Genomic DNA, 24090 nt, shown 5'->3' with positions numbered 1-24090 from the left:
GATGGTGCATGAGGGCTTAGGAGTTGGGAGGGAATCAGCCATCTCATATAGGAGTTGTAGAAAACCTAAAATGGTCCTAGGTTATCTTCCTTGCTCCTCCACCCTGCCAAGAGCCCTCACTTTCCAGGGATCCGGAGAAGGTGTAAAAGGAGGAGGTCTAGGAGGGGCAGATGGGAGGAGCATCACAGCTCAGAGACGGTCCTCGAATCACAAGAGGACTCAAAATTCCGCCCAAAGGCCATCTTCTGCTATCAGAATCCTCACCCTGGGGCGGGGCTTCATCCCAGCCTGTGGACTAGCTACCTGCCCATAGGACTCAGCCTTCCACAGGACTCAGCTTGCCAGGGCCTGGGATCTTTCCAAGACTGGTCAGGATGTGCTGTTTAGGCTCCGAGGCCCCCCCAGCTCTCTGGCTCCCATTGCCTTGTGAGGTCCAGAGCCTTTCCTGCGTGTGACCTAAGCTGACGGCACTCACTGCTCAACAGCACGGTGTGTGAGAGGCTTGTTTCTCACTGGAGGTCCCCCTCTGCTTTGTTTCAGACATTTATGGTGCTGAACAAAAGGAGGACTATTTCCCGGTTTAGTGCCACTAGGGCCCTGTGGCTCTTCACGCCTTTCCACCGGATCAGAAGAACGGCCATCAAAGTGTCCGTCCACTCGTATCCTTTGCAGTTGGTCTCTTCCACCCGTTAGAATCAGGCCTTGTGTTTAATGTCTTCTTCAAAGGCTGGCAATTGAATCCTGAGATAAGGATACCATGAAAGTTAAAAAAAATTGTTCCTTTAATGTGCTTGACACCCCAAAGCCACCCCAAAAACACAGAAGAACCCAAAGGCCTGAGGTTCATCTCAGCGTGATCCAGACACAACGTAGAAAATGTCCTTTTTGATGAAAGAAGCTTTGACTGAGACCCCCAGGAACATTCTCCCCGTGGGATGTGCCCCACTGTTCCCATCCACCTCCCTGCACACGCAGAGTAGGGACCCTAAACCTTCTTTGGGCAGGTGGGATAGGCATGGCTGTTACAGTGTGCCTGAGTCATGTCGGGGAGAAGACAAGAGAGTGAGCCCTCCGAGAGGGCAAGAAGAACAGTGTGATGGGCAGAGTCTTGGTCATGAGGCACTGCCAACCCCACTGGCTGCTCCAGGAGAGCCAGCATGCTAAGAACACCAGTAGCCCAAGGCCCCGCCATTGGAGAATATAACGCTAACAACACACACATTGGTCAAGTGTCTATATTACAGTAATTCCTTTAGCTAGTTAAAAAAAAAAAAGATTTCTTCAAGTTTTAGGGGGTTTTCTTTTGGTTGGTTGGTTGGTTGTGAGGGGTGTGTGTGTGTGTGTGTGTGTGTGTGTGTGTGTGTGTTTCAAGGCAAGTCTAACCGGTAGTACAAAGATACTTTGGCCTGGTTTCCAGGGGTCTCCCCTGGTGACCGTCCAAATGGAACATTCCTAATGATTAATTCAGCCTTGGCTTCCAAGTGGTTGATTTTTCTCTTAAGGCCTTGCCTCCACTGCCTGACAGATGGTAGTCAGTCTCTTCTTAGAGGACACCAGTTGGAAGAAAACAAAAAGCCCTCATTCCCTGGCTCAGGAGAAGCTTAGTGGGATGCCCAGACGGTCCTCAGTGAGAAAGCAACTCTAGTTGAGAGGCACCTGCGGCTCGATGGGAAGCTCCCTGCATTGCTGATAAATGTGCATCAGCTTTTTCCTTCAATAGACTTCATTTTTATGGCTAACCAGGTCGTGTTATAGTTTCCTAATTGAAGTTGAGGTCTCTCAATTCCATAGAAGAATATGTAATGGTAATCACAGGCTTTCACTTGCTAAATTCCAATTCAGGGTCAACATTGTTCTCAGTACAGAACCCCTAGAAGCAGGTATTAACATCCCCATTCTGCAGATGATGAAACGGACATCTAGAGGCGTTCAGTAAATTGTTCCAGATTATACACCCAGTTAAGAGGTCGTCCTGCCTCGAGCAATCCCTGGAGTGAAGAAACAGGGAATTAATGGAAATGAACTAGAGTAATTATCTTTTCAGCTTGTCATCGCCCCTTGGGGTTTTAGATACACATATATATGCAATTACATAAAAATTATAAATAAAGAGATGCAGCAAAGATACAAAATCCTATCCATGGAACCTGCTTTAATTTCATCCAAATCATAAGAAATGGCTAATTAGAAATAAAAATCTCTTTAAAGAACTAAGTGACCAGTGAATAGCCTTTTCATCTTGCGATTTGATGAGTAAATGATTGTGTAGTACAGTCACAGCTTGACAGAAAGGCTGCATTTATATATTTAAATCTCATGAACTTGGTAGCTCCAGCCCCCAAAAATGCTCTTCAATGGACGCAATTTTCAGGGTCCTATTATTCATATTTCATCTGCATTATCATTCCAATCATGTTTGCTATCGTGGTTCTCATAGGCAATATCAAACATAATCTCCCATAAAACTTATAAAGGTCTATGGCATTGGAGATAGGATTTTTAACTTAATCCTTGAGTTAACAAGGTCCCCTATGTGAACACATTTCTAAATTTAATTATGTCAACAGGAAAATGTGGCTTAATTAGTAGAATTTCCCTTTTCAAAATAGTCATGTTCCTAAGTAACTATAAAGCAGGGCACATAAAAGGCATTTACAGAGCACGAAAATAGATCTAAAATACTTCTGCTCAAATTGAAATGATGAAGGATGAGTACTGTGCTCGCTCTGTGGGTCAAATTTATCTTCAGACTTTGTTTTTCTGTAGGAAGTAATTAAGAACCCAGCTAATCCTCAGAAGAAGAAGAAAAATGTTCAGATGGGAGAAGTTTATCTCTGGATTCTCTCCACCAGCATTGCTTCCTGTCAACTTACCTCCTTCCGTGTTCCTCCAGTCTTAGGGTCTCCTTTCCCACTGGCAATCCCATTGCCTGCCTTCTGCCCCTAAGATTCTCCTCTTTGAGAATCCAGAGTTCCCCCCAAGACAGTCTAACCCCATGCAGAGAGTTCTTCAGTCAGCATCTCCCTTCTCTGAACCGGCTCCGCCATTCCAAGACCAAAGGCCATCCTCTGCACAACTGATCTCAGCTACATTAGGAAACCAATACAACGATGATGGTTAAGCGACTTCCCATGAGTACTCACTTTCCCTAATCTAGCACTTCCTAAGGAAACCCTTTCTGTCTCTCAAGATAAAAAGAGACATCTGGTAGATGAAATTTCATGGTTGTATAGAAAAATGAAGGCATTTGTTGCAGAAGGATAGTTTGGAAAAGGGATTCCATCTCCTTCCACCTGCCTCAGGGATCTGAGTCCCTACTTGAGCAGCATAATTAACTACTCGTGTGGCCTTGGAAAAGTTATTTGTCAACCTGTTCTCTCAGCTCCAATCAGAGATCATAATATCCACCTGAAAAGGCAGTCTTTTGGCCAATAATCTAGAGTCATATGTGGACCAAGCACACAGCCCAGGGTAGACACTCAGCTCATGTTAATAATGATCAGGTCACAAGACCATAGAGTTGGTACTAGATGGGAGCTATAAATTCAGTCGTTCATGATGATCACAGATGAACCCTGGACACACATGGTGACTCCCAGCTTTTCCTTAACACGCGCCCCTCAGATGGTTCACTTTTTTTATTACAATCACTATTTTGGTCAACTGTGCGTGCATGACTCAAACGGAACTTCCAGATAAACTCGAGTGAGTAGATTTCTATCACTACTGTTGTGCCTCCTCCCCTGTTCGTCTTCTTCCCTCCCCTCACGTGGTGGCCTCGTTCTGTTTATCTACCGGATCTCACTTGGGCAATGCTAAGTCCTAGTGCTCCTCTGGCTTTGTGGTGGTTGGGTCTCTTCTTCTCTGTGGAGTTTTTGTTTCATAAACCCACCTCCATTTTGCAACTTCAAACAGGTATAGATTGGTGGTTCCCAAACTCAACTACATATTGAGTTCCTTTGGGGAGATTTGGAAAGTACTGATGCCTGAATCCCACTTCCCCTCTCCCCAAGTCTAATTTAATTTTTAATTGGTCAAATGTGGTCTGGTATGATGCTCTTCCCCACCCCACACACACACACACACACACACACACACACACTCTGACCGGTCCACATGTGAATGAAGTCTAAGAAGGTCCTACTTGGAAAGAGGAGTATTAGCAAAATTAGCATAGGGCAAATGGTTCTGGAACCTACTCCAGGTATAACCCATGAATGAAGCTGTTTAAATACCATGGCTTCACAGTTGCTTTACATATTCCTAAAGTTATTCTATTTCATGTGAATCCTTTCTCAAAGCATTCTGTCCACTCCAGCTGGGAGAGCTGTCTTCCCCATTTGGGCCTGGTATATCTTTCTGTAGGGTCACAAGCGCGCTATAGGGTTTTCTCTTTTTCTAACCTTTGGTGAGTATGTATGTGTGTGCTGTTTATAAGAGTGACATGGGCCATCATAGAAAATATGTCCTATGTCTATTAACTGATTAAAGAAGAAAGATCATGTCAGCATTTTAATTGATAAAGAAAAACAATTAGCTAAAACATGTGGAACAAAACAAAGTAATAATAAAAATACCCTACTTGCTAGTCTGCTGTCAACGCCTGGAAGCTCCAAGACTGTGGTCCTTCAGACAGTATTCAGAACTGAAGTCACCCTCGTGATTCAACTTTCAGGCAAGCACTAGACCCGGGGAACCCCACACTGCATAGAACAATCAGCCAAAGGAGAGCCAACGGGCAGAAAGGCCCAAGGAGGCAACTCAGGAGCAGGACTGGATGAGAGCCAATGGAAGCAGTCAGCAGAGGGAGCAAGCGGAAAGAGTGCTCTTACTCTGTGGGGCTGCCATCAGCATCATGAAATACAATGTGCAGCAGTTGTGAAATGAACAATCCCACTGCCCTTTCACTCAAATCACAACGAAACCGTTTTCGGGGTTTTTTGGTTTGTTTGTTTTCCAACTTTGCTAAATTCCAATATCTGTGTCTGACTTGAAACTCTTTGAAAAATAGGAGTAGGAGAGCTTGCCTTCTTCTGATAAAACCCACTTCCCTCAAGTCGGTTCTCATTCTTATCAAACCCGTAAGACAGAGTGGAGCTGCTCCTTCAGCATTTCCAAGGCTGTAAACCTTGATGGGAGCAGATAGCCTCCTCTTTCGCTCAAGATGAGGCTGGTGGGTTTGAACTGCGGACCTTGCTATTAGCAGCCCGACCCTTAACCTGATCCACCTCCAGGGCTATGTACTCTGATAATTAGTTTCATTTTTTTAGTGAATACCCTTTATCAGAGTATTCACTAAAAAAATGAAACTAACAAACATCGTACTTCATTGTGGTGCATGGAAAGCTTTCTCCATGAGATCAGAATAAAAAATACAGAGATGGGTGTTCTCATTAGTTCTGTTTAAGTTTGTGAAGGAGTTAAACAGCCGGTGCGCTAATCAAGTGTAGTAAGACAAAAACAAGAGGAGATGGAAGAATAAGAAACACTCAAAAAAATTGTGGCTCACAGATAACATTACTGTGTGTTTAAAATATTCAGCACAATTTAGAGATAAACTATGAGAATTAATGAAAGGGTATAGCATGGTAGCTGAGTACAAACTAATATATGTACATCAGTTGTATATGCATACGTACACACTAGCAGCCAAGAGTAAATAAGTCATTTTTTAAAAATACAGTCAACAGGAGTATCTTAAAATATAGAACATGTGAATAAAATGATCATAGTATGAGTAAGTTCTCTACCAGGGAAATGATAAAACGTTAAGTGGAATTAAAAAAAAAAAACTGGAGAGATAATATGATCTTGGATTTGAAGTCTCCATATTGTCATGACTCCCTAAAATGACTAATATATTAATGTTACCCCAGTCAAATCCCCATGGACTTAAAAAAAATAGAATTAACAAACGAACTCTAACATCGATATGGAAATACAAAGAACACATTATATGGTAACTAAGACGCTTTGAGGAGGAAGGACCAGGAGGGAAAACTGGCTCTACTGGATTCTAAGATTTGCCACAAAAGAAGCCACTCCTACTGATCCTTTCCAATGCATAGCAACCCGAAATTGGGTTTCCAAGACTGTACATCTTCATGGGAGGCAATGGCGGCCTTCAATGAAGGATGCCAAAGTATTAGGAATCCGAGTGCAACAGGGAACATCCAACTTCAGAGAACAGACAAGAATCAATCTAGGTGGATTCAGACGGAAACACCTTCGTGGAAGAGGGGGAAATAAAACTTGTAGAGAGGAAAGAAGAAAACAGAAAATGGCGACAGGCTCTCCGTGGCCTCGGGTTAAAGAAAGATCCATTACACAGGACAGAAGAGGCACATGGTAATTAATCAGTCAAACAAACAACAAAATCAAGCTCACTGCCGTCTCATCCATGCTGACTCATGGTGCCTCTGTAGGGCAGAGCAGAACTGCCCCTGTGGGTTTCCCAGTCTAACTAATTATGGGAGTAGAAAGCCCGTCTTTCTCTGGTGGTTTCCAACGGCTGCCCTTTTGTCTAGAAGCCCAACACACAACGACTATGCTATCAGGGCTCCTAACATAACTGATGATACCCTAAAAGTAAGAATGTCCCGTTCACCAGCAAACATTTTGCGTGGGAAAAGCAAGCTGAGTAGAAGGAGATGTTTTCCACACAGGTATCTGAAAAACTGTGTACACCCAGCATTCAAACCAACTAGAAAAAGCCAGAGCAATCCATTTTAATTTTTTTAAATAAATCATGTTATTGGGGGCTCTTACAGCTCTTAAAATAATCCATACATCAATTGTATCAAGCACATTTGTACATATATTGTCGTCATTATTTCCCAAACATTTTCTTTCTACTTGAGCCCTTGGTATCAGCTCCTCATTTTCCCCTCCCTTCTCCACCCTCTCTCCCTCATGAACCCTTGATAATTGGTAAATTATTTTTATTTTCATATTTTGCACTATCTGCTGTCTCCCTTCACCCGCATTTCTGTTGTTCGTCCTGGGGTGGGGGGTTGTATGTTATCATTGTAATGGGTTTCCCCTTTCTCCCCCTTCTCCCCCCACCTTCCCCCTATCCTCCTGGTATTGCTGCTCTCATTATTGGTCCTGAGGGGTTTATCTGTCCTGGATGTCCAGAGCTCTTATCTCTACCATTGTACATGCTTTGGTCTAGCCAGATTTGCAAGATAGAACTGGGGTCATGATAGTGGGGTGGGGAGCAACAAAGAACTAGAGGAATGTTGTGTGTTTTTTTGGTGCTATACTGCACCCTGGCTGGCTTGTCTCTTCCTTGTGACCCTTCTGTGAGGGGATGTCCAATTGTCTACAGATGGGCTTTGAGTCTCCATTCTGACCCCTCTAGTTCACATCAATATATTTGTTTGTTTGGGGTCTTCTGATGTGTGATACCTGATCCCATTGACACCTTGTGATCCCACGGGTTGGTGTACTTCCTCCATGTGGGCTTTGTTGCTTCCCTGCTAGATGGTTGCTTGTTTAACTTCAACCCTTTAAGACCCCAGATGCTAAATCTTCTAATAGCCAGGTACCAGCAGCTTTCTTCACCACATTAGCTTATGCATCCATTTGTCTTCAGCAATCATGTTGGAAAAGTGAGCACCCCAGGATTCCAGCAATCCATTTTAAAATGAGCAAAAATCTCGAATGAAAACGATCACAATGGCCAATGAGGCATGTGAGAATTTTCGTAACTTGTTTCATAATGGAGGAAATGAGAATTGAAACCACGCCGAAAACTTATTCTTGGACAATTTTAAAGTGTGAGAATGCAAAGTATTGGGCAACGGAAGCTCACAACACTGCTGGTGACGGCTTTGGGAAGCAGTTGGCTTTAGCTGTTAAAGCATTCATACTCTCCCTCCCTCCCTCCCTCACGATCATTTAGTTCATTCCGATCCATAGTGACCCTATAGGATAGGGCTAGAACTGTCCTTTTGGGTTTCTGAGGCAGTACGTCTTTACAGGAGCAGAAAGTCTCCTCTTCCTCCCTCGGAGTGGCTGGTGGGTACAAAGGACTAACTTCATTCCCAAGGTGTAACTCACAAGCCAGGGCAGGACTCCTCTCCCCACCATGAGTCCATCCCGACCCAGAGAGAGAGACCAAAGCCTTGTCTTTTTCCCATGGAGCTGCTGGTAGTTTCAAACTGCTGGCCTTGGAGTGCGCATCCCAATGCATAAAGGCTTCACCACCAGGGCTCCTCCCCATGATCCTCTGTTTACACAGCTACAAACACTCGACAGAAGCATGTGTGTGAGCACCTTTGAACTACGGTTGAAGGACTCATTGCACATAGAAAGCCCCACACTGGAAATAACCTAGATGGTCCATAAATCTGTGAGTAGACTAAGCATTCCTGTTATTTTCTTAGAATAGAATCATGTACAGCAGTAAAAATGAATAAGCCATATAGCTGCCAGCCCTGAGGAGGCCCTGGGTAATGTAAACACTTACGGCAGGGGCGGGAGGCTAACCAAATGGTTGGAGGTTCTAGTCTAACCTGAGTTGCCTCAGAAGAAAGGCCTGCCAATCTGCTTCCCAAAAAAGCCTCGAAAAAAATTTTGAATTATTATTAATTGGGAATTCATACCTATATAATACCATGCCATAGTTCAATCATGTCAAGCAGAATTTTACATTTACTACTGCATTCTTTTTCTTCCTGGACTCCTTGACATGATCTCCCTTCTTATACACACATCCACCACTGTACCCCCCACTGCCCCCGAAACCCTTATTCTACTTGCTGTCCCTATAGGTTCATCGATCCTGGGTTTCACAGACTGAAACACTAAAACACTGAAACACTAAAAAACATATAACACAGCTTCAAAAGCCCAATTCTCCTCTGACACACATGGGGCCAATAACACGAGGTAGCTCAATAACAACTGGTTTTCATGCACAAGAGGATAAGTCATTTTTTTACATGATTGATAAAATTATTTATGAATATGGGGGAACATATGATTCTGACATGGGGGTATCACATTCAAGGATGGCTTTAGATTTTATTTTTAATTGTTTGACTTTAGCTTTTATTACAAAATGAAGATGCACAGAAAAAACGTCACATCTCAAAATATCAAGTATTGACCTGTTCAGTGATTAGCTGGTCTTTCCTTGGCTTTTGTGTGTTTCTTTGAACCGTGGTTTCTGAAACAAAAAGCCACTGGCGAGAAAAAGTTATTAAATGCCAAGAATGAAGATCCCAGGAAGCCAAAGAAGGCAGCCAGCAGTCCAGGGCTGAAATCAGCGGCCAGCAGTCAGGCCCAGATTCGAACTGCAGATTCTTTCCCCACACAATGGATTTATCAGTCGTTTCCCCCTTTATCTGACGTTGTTGTCGATGCGAACAGATGTGGTTAGATTTCATGGGACTCTGGAGGAATTCAGGAGCACACTGCTAAATGCCAACAATTTCAGTTGGGTGACTATAAATTGGAGCTAGTTTGGTGTTAACAAATTACATAAAAACAGAATCTGAAGCTCCCGGAGTAAAAACCTGGTGCAACCAGTGGCTTTTGCTACTTTTTTTCCCTTGATCTATTCAATTGAACTGCCCTGCACATTTATTTTAGTTTCCCGGATCTGGAAGAGCTGTTTTCTCATGAAGATACCAGTATTCCAACACACCAAGCAGTAGCTGGCAAACAGCCCATGTAAATAGCCGGTCATGTCTGCTAAGTACACTCTGTAGAATTAAAGGGGTTGCCAAAAATCTAACCCACTTTGAAGTGATCTAATTTGAACAAGTACCACCATTCTTGTCTTTGCTCAGCTACCAAATAGGAACACAGCAGGAAGACTATTACATCCATAAGGGTATAAACAAGGTACCCAAACCCAAGATACCTGACTTCCAAAATTAGGAACAACAAGGGGCATTTTCTTCATATAACAATGGCAACCTAAATTTCTTTTTAAAAATTTTAAGCCAAGTTCATTACAAAGCATATGAGTGATAGATAGAAATCACCACCACTATTAACCTAAGGTAGTCCCTTAGAGATTTACCCAAATCCCCTGCGTCTTCAAGAAGGGTCAAGAACTATTCTTAAGGTTCAAGAAATAGTCTAAACCCAAAAATAAACTGGGACCGTTTTCAGTATTATTGCCGGTACCACCTGCTTGGCATAACTTTGCCAGGAAGTTAGCACAGCTGCGTAACCCACCAGGAAAGAGAGGTATAAATGAGACCGAAATAGTGAAACACATTTAAGGGGGGAGATATTTAAAATATTTAAAAGAAGATCAAAAATATTTCTTTTCTTTGACTGTGATCCCCATTAAAACAAAAAAAAAGGGGGGAGCGCGGAGCAGGATTTGCTGGTACAGTCAGTCCTCAGGGCTTGCCGTTTAAACTCTTGATAAATCAGTCCAAATCCTTAAGGCTACAAAACTTCCCGGTTAGATCAAGGTGAAGAAAATCCATCTGGGGACAGTTATTCAAGATGAAGGAAGGTGTGTCTTCACTCTGAGAATTGCCTGCAGCCGGGTGATTTCTTGCCAACATCTGAAAGTTCTTGGACTGTTTGATGTCTGGGGTTTTCTGATAGCCAGATCCACCACCTCCTCCTGGCTTTTTGTATTTGCCTTCATTGTTCAGATCAACAAAAGGAGCCACCTGGAAACCGAATGAATGGTGGGGACACTTGAGGCAAAGTCAAATGATTAACATTAAAGATGTGTTTCTGAGAGTGAGAATCATACGTTCAAATAGATGACTTATATGCTTCCCGGGTTGATTTATGAAGGAAGTAGTTCTCCATAAATTCTTCAAGCTGAGACTGAATATTGGAAATGTGGGACCAGGAAAACTCAAACACACGTAAAGAGAACCTTGGATTGCTTCAAGTAACAAAGGAAAACCAATTCTTCGGGACAGAAAAGGAGCGAGGCTTGCCCTCTTCCGTGTGAGCCCCTGGCTGTTCTACCCACACGGTCATCGAGAGGGTCACGCTGGCCAGTCAGGTCGACTTCAGGGGTACCCAGCCCTCAAGCTGCCACATCGTTGCACAACAACACCCCCGAGTCTGCGTCGCGGCATTTAAATGTTTTGAAAATGGTGGTTTGCTTGTTTTACTCCGGTGTTCCATGAATGATCAAGACAGGCAACTCAATGTAGATCAGCAACTCATAGTGGTATTTAACCAACGGGCAGGACGAAAAGAACAACGTGAGTGTCTTCTGTGGGGTTTTCCTCAGGAGGGTAACGAGCAGGCGTCTCTTGTCAGGGGGCCAGACAGTGTGTCCCTGGGCGCGAGACCATCCACGGTCGCGCCGGCTTCATCATCATTACCTGCCGGGCCTCCCATTTCGAAGAAACCCTCAGCATGTTTTCAACTTTCCGAGTTTGAGTGTCAGAAAAAGGAGGGTCTGTGTGTGTACTGGCAGCAGTTTTACATTTCGCTTCGATTCCTCTTCCAATCCAACACGCAAGATACGATCAGCCTCATCCGTCCGTAGGCACTGTTGGTTTTTATACAGAAACCCTGGGGGACTCTGCATATGGCCCAGGAGGCAGCCTGGCATGGATACAATGATGTCGATTTCGTTAGCAAGTTTCCGTGCTTCCGCAGATCCAGAACGTGTGAACATGGTGTGTCTTTAGTTCCTTCTGCACACCAAATGTCTGCATGGCCAGCTCCCTGCCTGCTCCCTAGTGGGCGAGACAATGAGAGCGCCTGTCCACTCTGGGCATAAAGTTTAACTTAACAGTGAGTCCAACTGCAGGGATGAGAAACACGAGGATTTTACCGCTGCCTGTTTTTGCAGCTGCTAGGAGAGCCCTGCCTTCCAGAAGCGGCCTGATGCTGCATTTCAGTCATATTTGTAAAGCCCGTTTCTTTCATCGCCTTTAGGGAGTTTGTGTTGACAAGATTAGCTAGAGAAGTACCTGCAAAATCTTCAAATGCACCCACTCTTCAATCTCAGGGCCAGGCTGGGCAATTCAGTCCTCCTCCTCCTCCTCCTCATCTGGCCTTTCCCACTCTCATTTCTGCTTCTGCAGGAGCCTTGATGCCACATTCTTTCGACTCCTCTGTTTTGTTGTGTTTTAATCAGACACGGCAGCACCCTTCACTTTTCTTTTTTCTTCTTTTTCTTTTTCAATTCTCAATTGAGAGGTTGTGTTGTTGCTTCTCCGTTGGATAGAATGGCAGCTTCCTTGGGGGGGGGTGTTTAAAATAAACCCAACATTTTATTGGGGCCTCATACAGCTCTTATCACAATCCATCCATCCATCCGTTGTGTCAAGCACATTTATACATTTATTGCCATCATCATTCTCAAAACATTTTCTTTCTACTTGAGCCCTTGGTGTCAGCTCCCCTTCCACCCTCTCTCCCTCATGAACCCTTGATAATTTATAAATTATTATTTTTTAATGTCTTACACTGACTGCTGTCTCCCTTCACCCGCTTTTCTGTTGTTCATCCCCCTGAGAGGGGGTTATATGTCGATCATTGCAATCGGTTCCCTCTTTATCCCCCCACCTTCCTTTTACCCTCCTAGTATTGCTACTCTCATTATTGGTCCTGAGGGGTTTACATGTCCTGGATTCCCTGTGTTTCCAGTTCTTATCTGTACCAGTGTAGATCCTCTGGTCTAGCCAGATTTGTAAGGTAAAATTTGGGTCATTCATGATAGGGGTGGGGTGGGGGAGAAGCATTAAAGAACTAGAGGAAAGTTGTATGTTTCATTGGTGCTATACTGCACCCTCACTGGCTTGTCTCTACTATACAATTGTCTACAGATGGGCTTTGGGTCTCGACTCCACATTCCCCCTCAATCACATTGATATGATTTTTTTGTTGTGGGTCTTTGATGCCTGAGACCTGATTCCATCAACATCTCATGATCACACAGGCTGGTGTGCTTAGACCATGTGGACTTTGTTGCTTCTCAGCTAGATGGTCACTTATTTATTTTCAATCCTTTAAGACCCCAAACGCTATATCTTTTGATAGCTGGGCACCATCAGCTTTCTTCACCACATTTGCTTGTGCACACATTTGTCTTCAGTGATTGTGTCTGGAAGGTGAGCATCACAGAGTTATTAGAATAAAGTGTTCTTGCTTTGAGGGAGTACTTGAGTAGAGGCCCAATGCCCATTGGCTACCTTAATGCTTAACATATAAATGTATATACATAGATCTATTTCCCTATCCTTATACCTAAATATATATTTACATATGTCCATGGCTGTATTTAGACCTCTCAAAATGCCCTTTGCCTCCTACTTTTTCCTCTGTTTCCTTTTATTTTCCTCTTGTCCCCTTGAGAGATCTTTTAACGTTTACATTTTCCACTGTTTAGTCATGTCTTTAGCCAAGTCTCCATTTGGGGCTCCTGAGAGGCCATCCTTCATAGACGATTTTAGGTATTTTCTATCTTTTTCAGCTCCCACTGCTGGGTGAGGTCCACCTCCATTCTGTGCTTCCGAGAAGCACACACCTGTCGCGTAGGGTCCATTTCAGTTCTGCTTCTCCATCTTCCGGGGGAGGAGTTTCCTTGGTAGGCAAGGAGAAACCTTAAGAACACAACATTGAACCAGAGAAGCCAGACACAAAAGAACACACGTGCGATGCCACAGATGCAAAATTTAAAAACAAATAAGCAATATTGTTCAGAGATGCATATTTCCGTGGTTAAAAAGGCAAGGAAAAGAGTGCCATAAAAATCAGAATCATACTAACTTTTAGGGTGGAGGAAAGAAGTTATCACTGCAATGAGGGGGTGGAATGCTTACAGCGTTCCACTCTACAAGGCAGGTCATTGTCACTCAAGTGTTCACATTGCAGCAACCAATTTAGGTCTCCTATGCCCTGGGGGTGGAGGGGTTTCACACTGGGCTGCTAACCACAAGGTCAGAAGTTTGAAGCCCCTCTGCAGGAGAAAGACTGAGCTTTCTACTCCCATAAAGAGTTACAGTCTCGGAAACTCACAGGGGCAGTTCTACCCTGTCCTCTATAGGGGTTGCTGTGAGCCAGGATCCATCGACAGCAGTGAGTTGATTTTATTTTATGTTTTTCCCTTAGGGTGTTCTTTTTATTAATCGTGTTCCAAAGAATAATAAAAAGCTGGAAAACCAAGGAAATCTAAAAAAAAAAAAATGACCACTGTATAAAATGCAGAATGTTGCAAAATGTAAATTAAAAAATAGTGCAACCGGTCAGAGAGATCAGTGTTATTATTTTAGCTGATCGTCTTCAGATATATAGGGCAATCTGCTAAAATTACATCTTTGAGATGGCTGAGATCATAGAGCATGTAAAAATTTCTATCCTTCTTGTGAACTTTTAATGCAAAGCACTTTCTCTCAAAAGTAAGAGTTATTTGGGGATTCTGGTTAAATATGGAAAATTGCATGCATGTGTTTTACCCCAGCCCTCTCAAAATGCCAATAAAGTGACAGCAGGGCGATTGGAACAGTATAAATACACAAGAACAAAGAGAGGGAGCAAGGCAAAGGCGTCAAAACACTCTTAGAAGAAGGGATGTGGGTGGAGGTTCCTGACTTAGCAGAGCCGAGGAGGATAAATGACAGTTTATCCTGCAGAAGGGGATAAACACGAGGACCAAGACATGGTCACCCCCTACAATCGCCAGAGAGCCTGGGGACCTGGTGCTGCATGTACTGGGCAAGGTGGCAGGTACTGGGAAAGAGGGGGAGGTGGGTCCGTAAGATGAGATCTCAGTGATTGGTTGAAAGTGTGTAAATTGAGCAATTAGACCTCACCTTATTCTCTGCAACCTGAAGACAACCTTAGCCTGACTTTCGCTGCAAAGGAGCCCTCATTCTTCCTAGACACTAGACCAAGATGGTGCTAGACCTGACAACACAACAAACGAAAACATCGCCATCAGGTTGACCTCTACTCTTGGTGGCCCCGTGTACTTCAGAGAAGACTGTACTCCACAAGATTTTATTGGTTGTAATCTTACAGAAGCAGTTTGCCAGGCCTTTCTTACACAGAGTTGTAGGTGGGTTCAAACCAACAACCTTTGGGTTATTAGCAGAGAACAAGCTGGCTATGTCACCCAGGGACTTAGACTCCAGAACACCAGGTACAGGGAGGTGTTAATAAATCCTCATAGGGCCTGAAACCAGAAGGGTGACATGTAAGTCTACAACTCAACATTGAGTCTTAGAGCCTCCTTACCGCATCCTGCTTTCAGGGCACCCATGGGGGAGTGGAGTGACGGACTTTGCTCTGGAGACTTTGAACTGTGCTGGAGGGACTGCTGACCAATGCTGACTTACTTCTGAGGCTCCCCAAAGTCAAAGGTCATTCATGGTCAAGGTCCAATCACAGGACAGAGAAAGCTGCTTCCTGAGCACACACTTGTAGAACTCCCTGTAGATGTGCATGGCCTCCCTCTTAAATAAAAAGTAAAAGGTGAAAGATTGCCCGGTTTTGAGGAAATGGCCTTACCCATAAGAGCGAGACCAAAACCAGGAAGACAGACAAAAAGGAGAGCAAAAGGAAAAGAGCATTATTCATTTCATTAGAAAGGAGAGAAGGTTCAGCATCAATAAGATAAAATGATGCTGCATTTAAAAAGGACCATCATAAAACAGGAAAGTGCACTTATAAATTAGAACTATGATTGGTAGAAATGTACATTTTAACGATGTTCCAGGAGTGAATGCTTGCTTATTATTAGCATTTTCTCCCTCCTTTCTTGGAAATCAAGTGAAATAATGGGGGAATGGGGTGGAGGGATGTGGGGACCATACTTCACTTTTAGTGAACCTGGAAGGCATATGTGATCTGCCAATCCCAAAAGATGTGTAGACGTCATCAAAGGCAGATGATGTTGGATAGGAATTCCACAGAAGGAGGTAAGGAGATGCATAGAGAATGGTGATGTCCAGGGACCACAAATCCCAGAAAGAGCAGCATATATAATTTTGCTGAAGGTGACAACCTCAAGAGAAAGTGCAGAATCTACCTTCTTCTTTTTTTTTTTTTTAACCAACTGGAACTGGAGCGAGAAGCCATTCTGGACCCCATTTGGCTCAAAGAATAATCCTATAGATGAGCCAGTTTCCAGGAAGAGGTCTGTGTCTGTAACAGCCAAGAAAGAGACAGGCGTGGAGTTGTAATATCTAGATTTCTATCCTGATCCCTCTTTATATCCTACAGGAAATTTCCATGAACAACTTGTCTAAGGTGAGCCCACTCTTTCAGTAACAAAGTGGGCAAAAGGAAATTTATAGATAGGCATTTTTAAAAAAACACACCTTTAAGTGTATGAAAAAAGCTGTAAAATTCGCCCATTGACGAAGAACACTCAACAAAGTAATCTGGAGACTAGCTGAAGTGGGTACTATTTCGTACACTTTTTTTTTTTTAACATTTTATCAGGGGCTCAGACAACTGTTATCCCAATCCATACACACATCAATTGTGTAAAGCGCATTTGTACATCGTTTCTCAAAACATTTTCTCTCCATTTAAACCCTCGACATTAGGTCCTCATTTTTCCCCTCCCTCCCCGCTCCCCCCTCCCGCATGAGCCCTTGATAGTTTATAAATGGGTATTTTGTCATATCTTGCCCTGTCCGACGTCTCCTTTCATCCACTTTTCGGTTGTCTGCCCCCCAGGGAGGAGGTCACACACAGTTCCATGTAATCAGTTCCCTCTTTCCTACCCATTCTCCCTTTACCCTCCCTGTTTTGCCACTCACACCACTGGTCCTGTAGGGCTCATCTGCCCTGGATTCCCTGTATTTTCAGTTCCTATCTGTACCAGTGTACATCCTCTGGCCTACCAGACTTGCAAGATCGAATTCGAGTCATGGTAGTGGGAGCGGGGAGGAAACATTTAGGAACTAGAGGAAAGTTGTATTTCTCATCATTGTTACATCGCACCCTGACTGGCTCATCTCCTCCCCGAGAGCCCTCTGCAAGGGGATTTCCAGTGGCCTACTAATGGGCTTTGGATCTCCACTCCGCACTCCCCCCATCATTCACTATGGTAAGATTTTTTGTTCTGATGATGCCTTACACCTGATCCCTTCAACACCTCGTGGTCACACAGGCTGGTGTGCTTCTTCCATGTGGGCTTTGTTGCTTCTGAGCTTGATGGCCGCTTGATTACCTTCAAGCCTTTAAGACCCCAGACACGAATTCTTAATGAAACCAGCATTTGTGCTAAAGAAGACTAAAAGAAGAAGAAGAAAGGGAAGACATGCCAGGGCTCAAGGGAGAGTAGCCGACTCAATAGGAGAAGAAATATAGCTGGGAAGACTCGGGCCCAAAGAAGACAAAACAAAGCCATTAAAATGTGAAGATGAAATTAAGAGCAAAAGGAAGAGTGAAAGGGGAGGAAAGTGAATAAGAGTCACAGAGAAGAAGAATGGGGAAGCAAATATAATGCGATGGAAATGCAAAGTGCAAAAGGACTAGAGCATGACATTCTTTGGAAGGGTGTACAACAGGGGTGGCAGTTATGTAATCTCCTGTCAACTTGCCAAGGGGTGAAGTCTAGCCTGTCAATCAGGTCGTAGCCAGTGAGGCCTCTGTGTGGGCGTGGTGTTCCCTTGAGGATTCTGGGAACTCCTATCTTCCTCCCGGGAGGTGGAAAGCACACTCTCTGTTTCTTTCCCTGTGAGACATTCCTGTTGACAAGCCACATGGAGCTACACTGAGGGAACCAGAGCCCTGAAGCTGGAGGATCCATGTGAAGACCCACACCAGCGCTGAAATGCTTCCACCACCACTGGATCCACAAGACTTTCCACCTACCGGCCTGTGATCTTCCTGCATTCAGCATCATTGCATGTGTGCATGAACTTATAGACTGGTATTGGACATATGGGCTTATATGGGACTTATGGACTTGATCTGGACTGGGCTGGGATGTTTTCTTAATATACAATTATTCTTTGATATCATTCTCTTTCTTATACACAAATGAGTGTCTATGAATTTGTTTCTCTAGTCAACTGTGACTAATACAACAGGGGAAAATAAGATCCACTGATCTATGTGCATTATTGAAGTTTCCTAGGGGGGAATCAAAGCAATGGAACAGACAGATCAAGATGAAATCCAAGAAACCTCTCCTAGAGTGAAAGTAAACTTGAACCTACACATTGAAAAAGCAAAGGATGGGTCAGGTAACACGGAACAAGGACAGGGGGCGGCATTGAGACCTAACATACTAAAATGATTCGATTTGAAAGGGAACAAAAGGGTCTATAGAAGCAATTACAAAACAAATCCATTCGGTTCCAGGAGGAGAGAAAATTAGGCTGGCCTTACCTTGCCCCATAGCAATGTTCAGTACCCGAAGATATCAGTAGTACTTACAACATCCACCAGGGAAGTGCAATATAAAACTGCATAGTAAAACCCTCTTCCTAGAAAGATGGGCAACCATTTTGAACACACAGGAATTCAACTGTTATTGTTCTCAGACATTATTTTTATGGAAACAGTTGGAAGATAAATTCCAGCCAACTAAGAGATGACCCTGGAAACAGAAGTAGAGACACAAATGTTGAACACTGGATTTGTGTAACTATGAGAATTAGCCTAACCCAGTGTGGCAAGGACGATGCCAAAATAAATATAAATGGTAGATGCACCGAATTTGTGACATGATGCAAATAGCAGATTCAGAGTCTGCTCTCAGATTACTGCTACTACAACAGTAAGATGTTAAAGAGTATTTCCCACTCCCCCAGACCATTTTATTGGGAGTAAATCCAGACATCGTACCACTAAATCTGATCAGTCAAATAACAGAAAAAAGATTCTATTTGGCAGTACAAAGGTAAGCATGAAAAAGATTTCAGTCAATAGAAGCAGATAATGGATTAAACAGAGAGTAAAGGGAAGGACCAAATGGTAACCACAGATATGTGTTAAGAAATGAAATATTGAGGGCAATGTATTATATTGTTTTCATTGTAATGATCAATTTATACTTATTAAAGTAGCCACTAGAAGAAGAAAATGCAACCTTTTCTAAATGTCGAAGAGTTTTGTGCAAAACCAAAGCAAAAAACAATGCCACACAATAAAGTACTTTTTAAGCTATCACAAGAAATACACAATATAAAATAACAAGAAAACTAACCAAAGAAGTTTGCCACATCCATAAATATAAGTAGACTTAACGTACCTACTTTTAAATGTCATTATATTACAAAGCAATGTAATTACAAACTATTTACTGGATTTTTTTAAAAAAAGATACTCCTCAAGGTGATTCAGATGGGCTAAAATTAAGGAATGGGCAAACTTATAAGCAAAGGCAAGCAGAAAAAAATCAAGAGCCAGAGCCTTGATGTCACAGAAAATGCACTTGGGGGCCCAAAGCATTAAACCTGAAAAAAAAATAACACTTTGTAATGCTAAGTAACCCTTCACCTTAACACATACCTGCAACAGCAACCAAAACCTGGTAGCAATATTCATACAACCAAAATTATGGCTAGAAAGGGAAACAGATAAAGAGATTACAGGGATAAAATCTGTGGTTTTTATCACAGCGATTCCATAAGACGGAGTAGAGCTGCTCCGTGTGAGCTCATGGGTTACCCATTGGGCTGCGAACCCCAAGGTCAGCAGTTTGAATCTGCCAGCTGTTCCGAGGGAGAAAGATGAGAGAGACGTTCTGCTCTATAAAAACTAGCAGCCTTGGAAATTCAAAGGGGCAGTTCTACTCTATCCTACAAGGTCACCACAAGTTGGCGTCAACTCAGTGGCAGTAGAGGTTTGCTTTGTTGTGTATTTATCCTTCACGCATATCTTTGTGCACATACAAGGGTAAATGTGGAAGCTGAATTTCTGAAAGTGAGATTTCTAAGCCAAAGGGAAGTACAATTTTTATTTTGAGATAGTGTCAAATTGTCTTTCAAAGAAGCCATATCAATTTCCAATGCCACTAATTATTAAATCCATTCTTTATCAGATTTTGGATTAACTGACATGAATTGTGGGCATTGCTTCCTTTATGAACACACTTTGAAAAATACAAAATATTAAATTGTACCTACTTGATGGATATGCATGTATATGTGCATAGGATGGCATATGAGTATATCCACGTATAAGTGTACATGTAGACACATGTGCTTGTGTGTGTTGCATATATATTCATATATGCGATATGAACTTCCGACACCTATCCAAACACCTAATGGAATTAGTTTACTGGGTTAAAGGCCTACAACTATGGACCCAAGGTACATCTTAGTCAATTAGCCTTATATAATTCATCAAGACAAGGTTCTAGCCCCTAGTTTGGTGAGTAATACCTGCAGTCTTGTGAGTGGCCATCTAAGATACAACTATTAGTTTGTAGACATCTGGAGCAGAAGAGAATGAAGAAAACGGAAGATTCAAAGAAGAAACGGGTCCACAGGATTAAGCCCACAGAAACCACAGCCTCTTCTAGACTGAGAACTGGCTACTATTACCTACTGTTCTGACCAGAGACACAGGAGAAGGTCCTGGACAGAGGGGGATAAAAATGTAGAACAAAATTCAAATTCCTAAGAAAATATGAGATCTTTAGGGCTAATAGTGATAAGACTGACCTAAAATGGCACTGACCTTTGAAGTTGGCACGGAAGCAACTCCTAAAGGTCACCTTTCAGTCAAATAAAAATTGGCTTGTAAAATAAGCAGTATCCCCATGAGTAATGTGCTGCTGTAATCAATCAAGCCTATGAGACCAGGTAGCCAGCATTTACCCAAAAGTAAAGGTGGAAGCAAGCCAAGGAAGAGAAGCTCGATCAATGGAAATAGAAGAAATAAAAATGCTAACACTACTGGGATGCCCAAATGCATGCTGTAGATGGTCGAGGACATATGGAATGTAGTCGGTGGCATCAGAATTTGATTCTGTTGTCACGTTCTTTTTTTTAACCCTTTTATTAGGGGCTCATACGATTCTTATCGCAATTCATCCATGTGTCAAGCATATTTGTACATTTGTAGCCATCATCATTCTCAAAACATTTGCTTTCTACTTGAATCCTTGATATCAGCTTCTCATTTCCCCCCTCCCTCTCCGCTCCTCTTTCCCTCATGAGACCTTGATAACACTGTCCGACGTCTCCCTTCACCCACTTTTCTGTTGTCCATCCCTCAGGGAGGAGGTTGTATGTAGATCCTTGTAATGGGTTCCCCCTTTCCACTCCACCTTCCCTCCACCCTCCAGGTGTTTATCTGCAAGCCTTTAAGACCCCAGATGTTATATCTTTTGATAGCCAGGCACCATCAGTTTTCTTCACTACATTTGCTTATGTACCCATTTGTCTTCAGTGATCATATCGAGAAGATGGGCACCCACTGATACGATTTTTGTTGATACAGTTTTCTGGGCACAAGTAGTCACTATATCTCTTTTCCCTTCCATCGACTTCAAACATGACTTGGTAGAATGACCTGCTGATACAGTAGCTTCCTGCTTCCCTGCCTCACCAACAGCAGATTGCCTGTCTGATTTTTGGGAGGAGGAACACACACACACACACACACACACACACGGGGGTACTCCCTCAAAAAATGGAATTGCATTGGGTGGAGTACTTTCATAGTGCATATTTTTCATGCTGAGCGAGCCTTGCGCAACTCTCTCTGAGTTAGTGTACCCAGTGGCATCGTTTGGGAAGGTACTCTCTGATCACAGTGAATTTTTTTGTAAAAGCATTTTCACTGGAACTTCGTTTTCTGTGATGGCCAACTTAAGAGAACAGCGTGCAGCTGTGAAATTTTGTTTCTTGCGCAGGAAAAATGCCTCAGAAACTGTTGTGATGCTGAACACAGCTTACAAGGACAACACTATGGGAAAAATTCAAGTGTACGAGTGGTTTTCTCATTTCAAAAATATTGAAATGTGGATTGAAGCCAAACCTCATTCTGGATGCCCATCAACTTCCAGAACAATCAAAAATGTCAACTCGCAGTGCATTTGGAGTTCATTCCACCAGGTCAAACTGTTAATCAAGCTTTCTATTTAGAGGTTCTGAAAAGATTGCATAGCAGTGTGCAACAACAAAAAAGGCCTGATCTGTGGCCTATGGGGCACTGGTTTTGCCACCACAACAATGCACCTGCTCACACAGCCATCTCAGTGTGCCAGTTTGGGCAAAAAACAGCATGCCTCTCTTGACCCATGCACCTTAATTAACTGACCTTACTCCATGCAACTTCTTTTTGTTTCCGTGGATGAAGAGGGGCATGAAAGGACAGCGATCTGATGACATAGAAGTGATGGGGGGGGGAAAGAGAGAGAGAGATGCTGTCGGCCATCCAAACAGATGAGTTTGAACAATATTTCCAAGAGTAGAATCGCAAATTTGACAAATGTATTAAGTGTAATGGAGAGTACTTTGAAGGTGATAATGTTGCTTTGTAAAAAAAATTAAACATACAAAATTTTTAAAATCTGGTTTTGGTGGGGTACCCCCAGTGTATAATATATATATCCCATATTCCATTTTCAAATATCCTCTTCCTTTTTTAAAAAAAAATACCTAAAGATTCCCATCATGGCTAAAGTGGGAGCTAGGTCCTAGGAGAAGTGCAAATATGTCAGGTGGGACAAAAGGGATATTGGTGGCCAGGTTAGAACTTTCCACCATCTCTACTGCCTGACCTCCCAAAGAAACATTGAAGGGTTTACTGGTGATGCTGGGACACCTATCACTGGGACCCATTAAATTTTGGAAAAACAATTGACAGAATAAAGCAATCTTATTGCAGAGAAAACCCCAATGGAAAGATCCATGTCTCCTTAGCTGGAAAAGAACGTTACTAGAGGCTGAACTGTGACAAGTAATGAGAGGGTGCTTTGAACCTCAGGCTTAAAGAATTGTTTTGTGTCTTATTCAAATGTATAAGAATGGAATCATTTGTATGTATGTTTCACCTGGTGCTTTTGCACAAGTCAGCAGTATGCTTATGCGGTTTGTGTCATTTAATACTTGATGGCATAGTTCATTCATTTTATCTGCACTGCCATAGTTGATAGTTGATTCTTTTAATAGCCTTAGTCTCTCTCTCTCTCTCTCTCCCTCTCCCTCTCACTCTCTCTCTCTCTCCATTTAACTCTTTCGTTCTTCTGGAGTTTGTGTTTTAGTATATTTAGCATAATATAGGCTGCATATAAAGAGCCAAATATTATTGCAATACTATTTTAAATTCCCCATTATTTCCCAAGCAATTTCTTTCACCTGAATTTATATCTCCTAATCATCTCTCTGTGCCTCCCTGAGCCAACCCCACATTGAGTTATATGTGGTTTTTTTTAAAATAAGATTTGACCTGATTGATCATAGCACCCTCTTCTTACTTGACGTCTTTAGAAATTATCTTGAGATTTCTTGCTTATTTGCTTTTCCAGATCAATTTTCGGGTCAGGTTTTCAGGATGTTGTTACTTAAAACTGTGTTGAAACTTTGGTTGAAAATATATTGCATGTATTTATTACCATAAGAAAAATTGCTACATTTACAAAAAGAACCTTTCACACACATAGCATGGTGTTATCTCTAATTCATACACAACTTCTTTTGTGTTCTTCCACAGAATTTTATAATGTCTTCTCTAAAGCTCTCACATTAAAGCTCTCCCAAGGCACGTTATAACTTTTTTTGTCCTTTCATATATTTGTTTTTATGGCTAGAATGTATGACTGCTTTTAATGTCTATGTATTGGTATTACATATAGGTGTATTTTGGAATTTCCTAACAAATTTTAATATTTTCTCTGTAGATTTTCTATATAGACAATTATAACATCTATAAATAATGATGAACTCATTTCTTTTTATAAATCATTTTATTGGGGGCTCATACAACTCTTATCACAATCCATATATACATACATACATTGTCTCAAGCATATTTGTACATTTGTTGCCATCATCATTCGCAAAACATTTGCTTTCTGCTTGTACCCTTGATAACAGCTCCTCATTTTTCCCCTCCCTCCCCGTTCCCTCCTCCCTCATGAACCCTTGATAATTTATAAATTATTATTATTTTGTCATTTCTTACCCTGTCTGATGTCTCCCTTCACCCACTTTTCTGTTGTCC

The 24090-nt window shown here is 42.4% G+C and overlaps 1 protein-coding gene across 1 annotated transcript in view; it reads left to right on the top strand.

The window, feature by feature from the left end:
* The window catches only part of SCN10A (sodium voltage-gated channel alpha subunit 10), a 129063-nt gene that overhangs the window by 1144 nt on the left and 103829 nt on the right, over window positions 1-24090 (top strand). Inside the window, exons 2-3 of the mRNA XM_004708679.1 lie at window positions 541-659; window positions 3625-3705. Of these exons, the coding sequence (XP_004708736.1) occupies window positions 541-659; window positions 3625-3705 (200 nt within the window). The remainder of the gene's footprint in view (window positions 1-540; window positions 660-3624; window positions 3706-24090) is intronic.

This window comes from Echinops telfairi, unplaced genomic scaffold, assembly GCF_000313985.2.
Source record: "Echinops telfairi isolate 266 unplaced genomic scaffold, ASM31398v2 ScPeMD7_4225;HRSCAF=4972, whole genome shotgun sequence".
In the NCBI taxonomy this organism is placed as follows: Eukaryota; Metazoa; Chordata; class Mammalia; order Afrosoricida; family Tenrecidae; genus Echinops; species Echinops telfairi.
The sequence above is the reverse complement of the archived record's forward strand: the minus strand, read 5'-3'. Positions and strand labels throughout refer to the sequence as shown.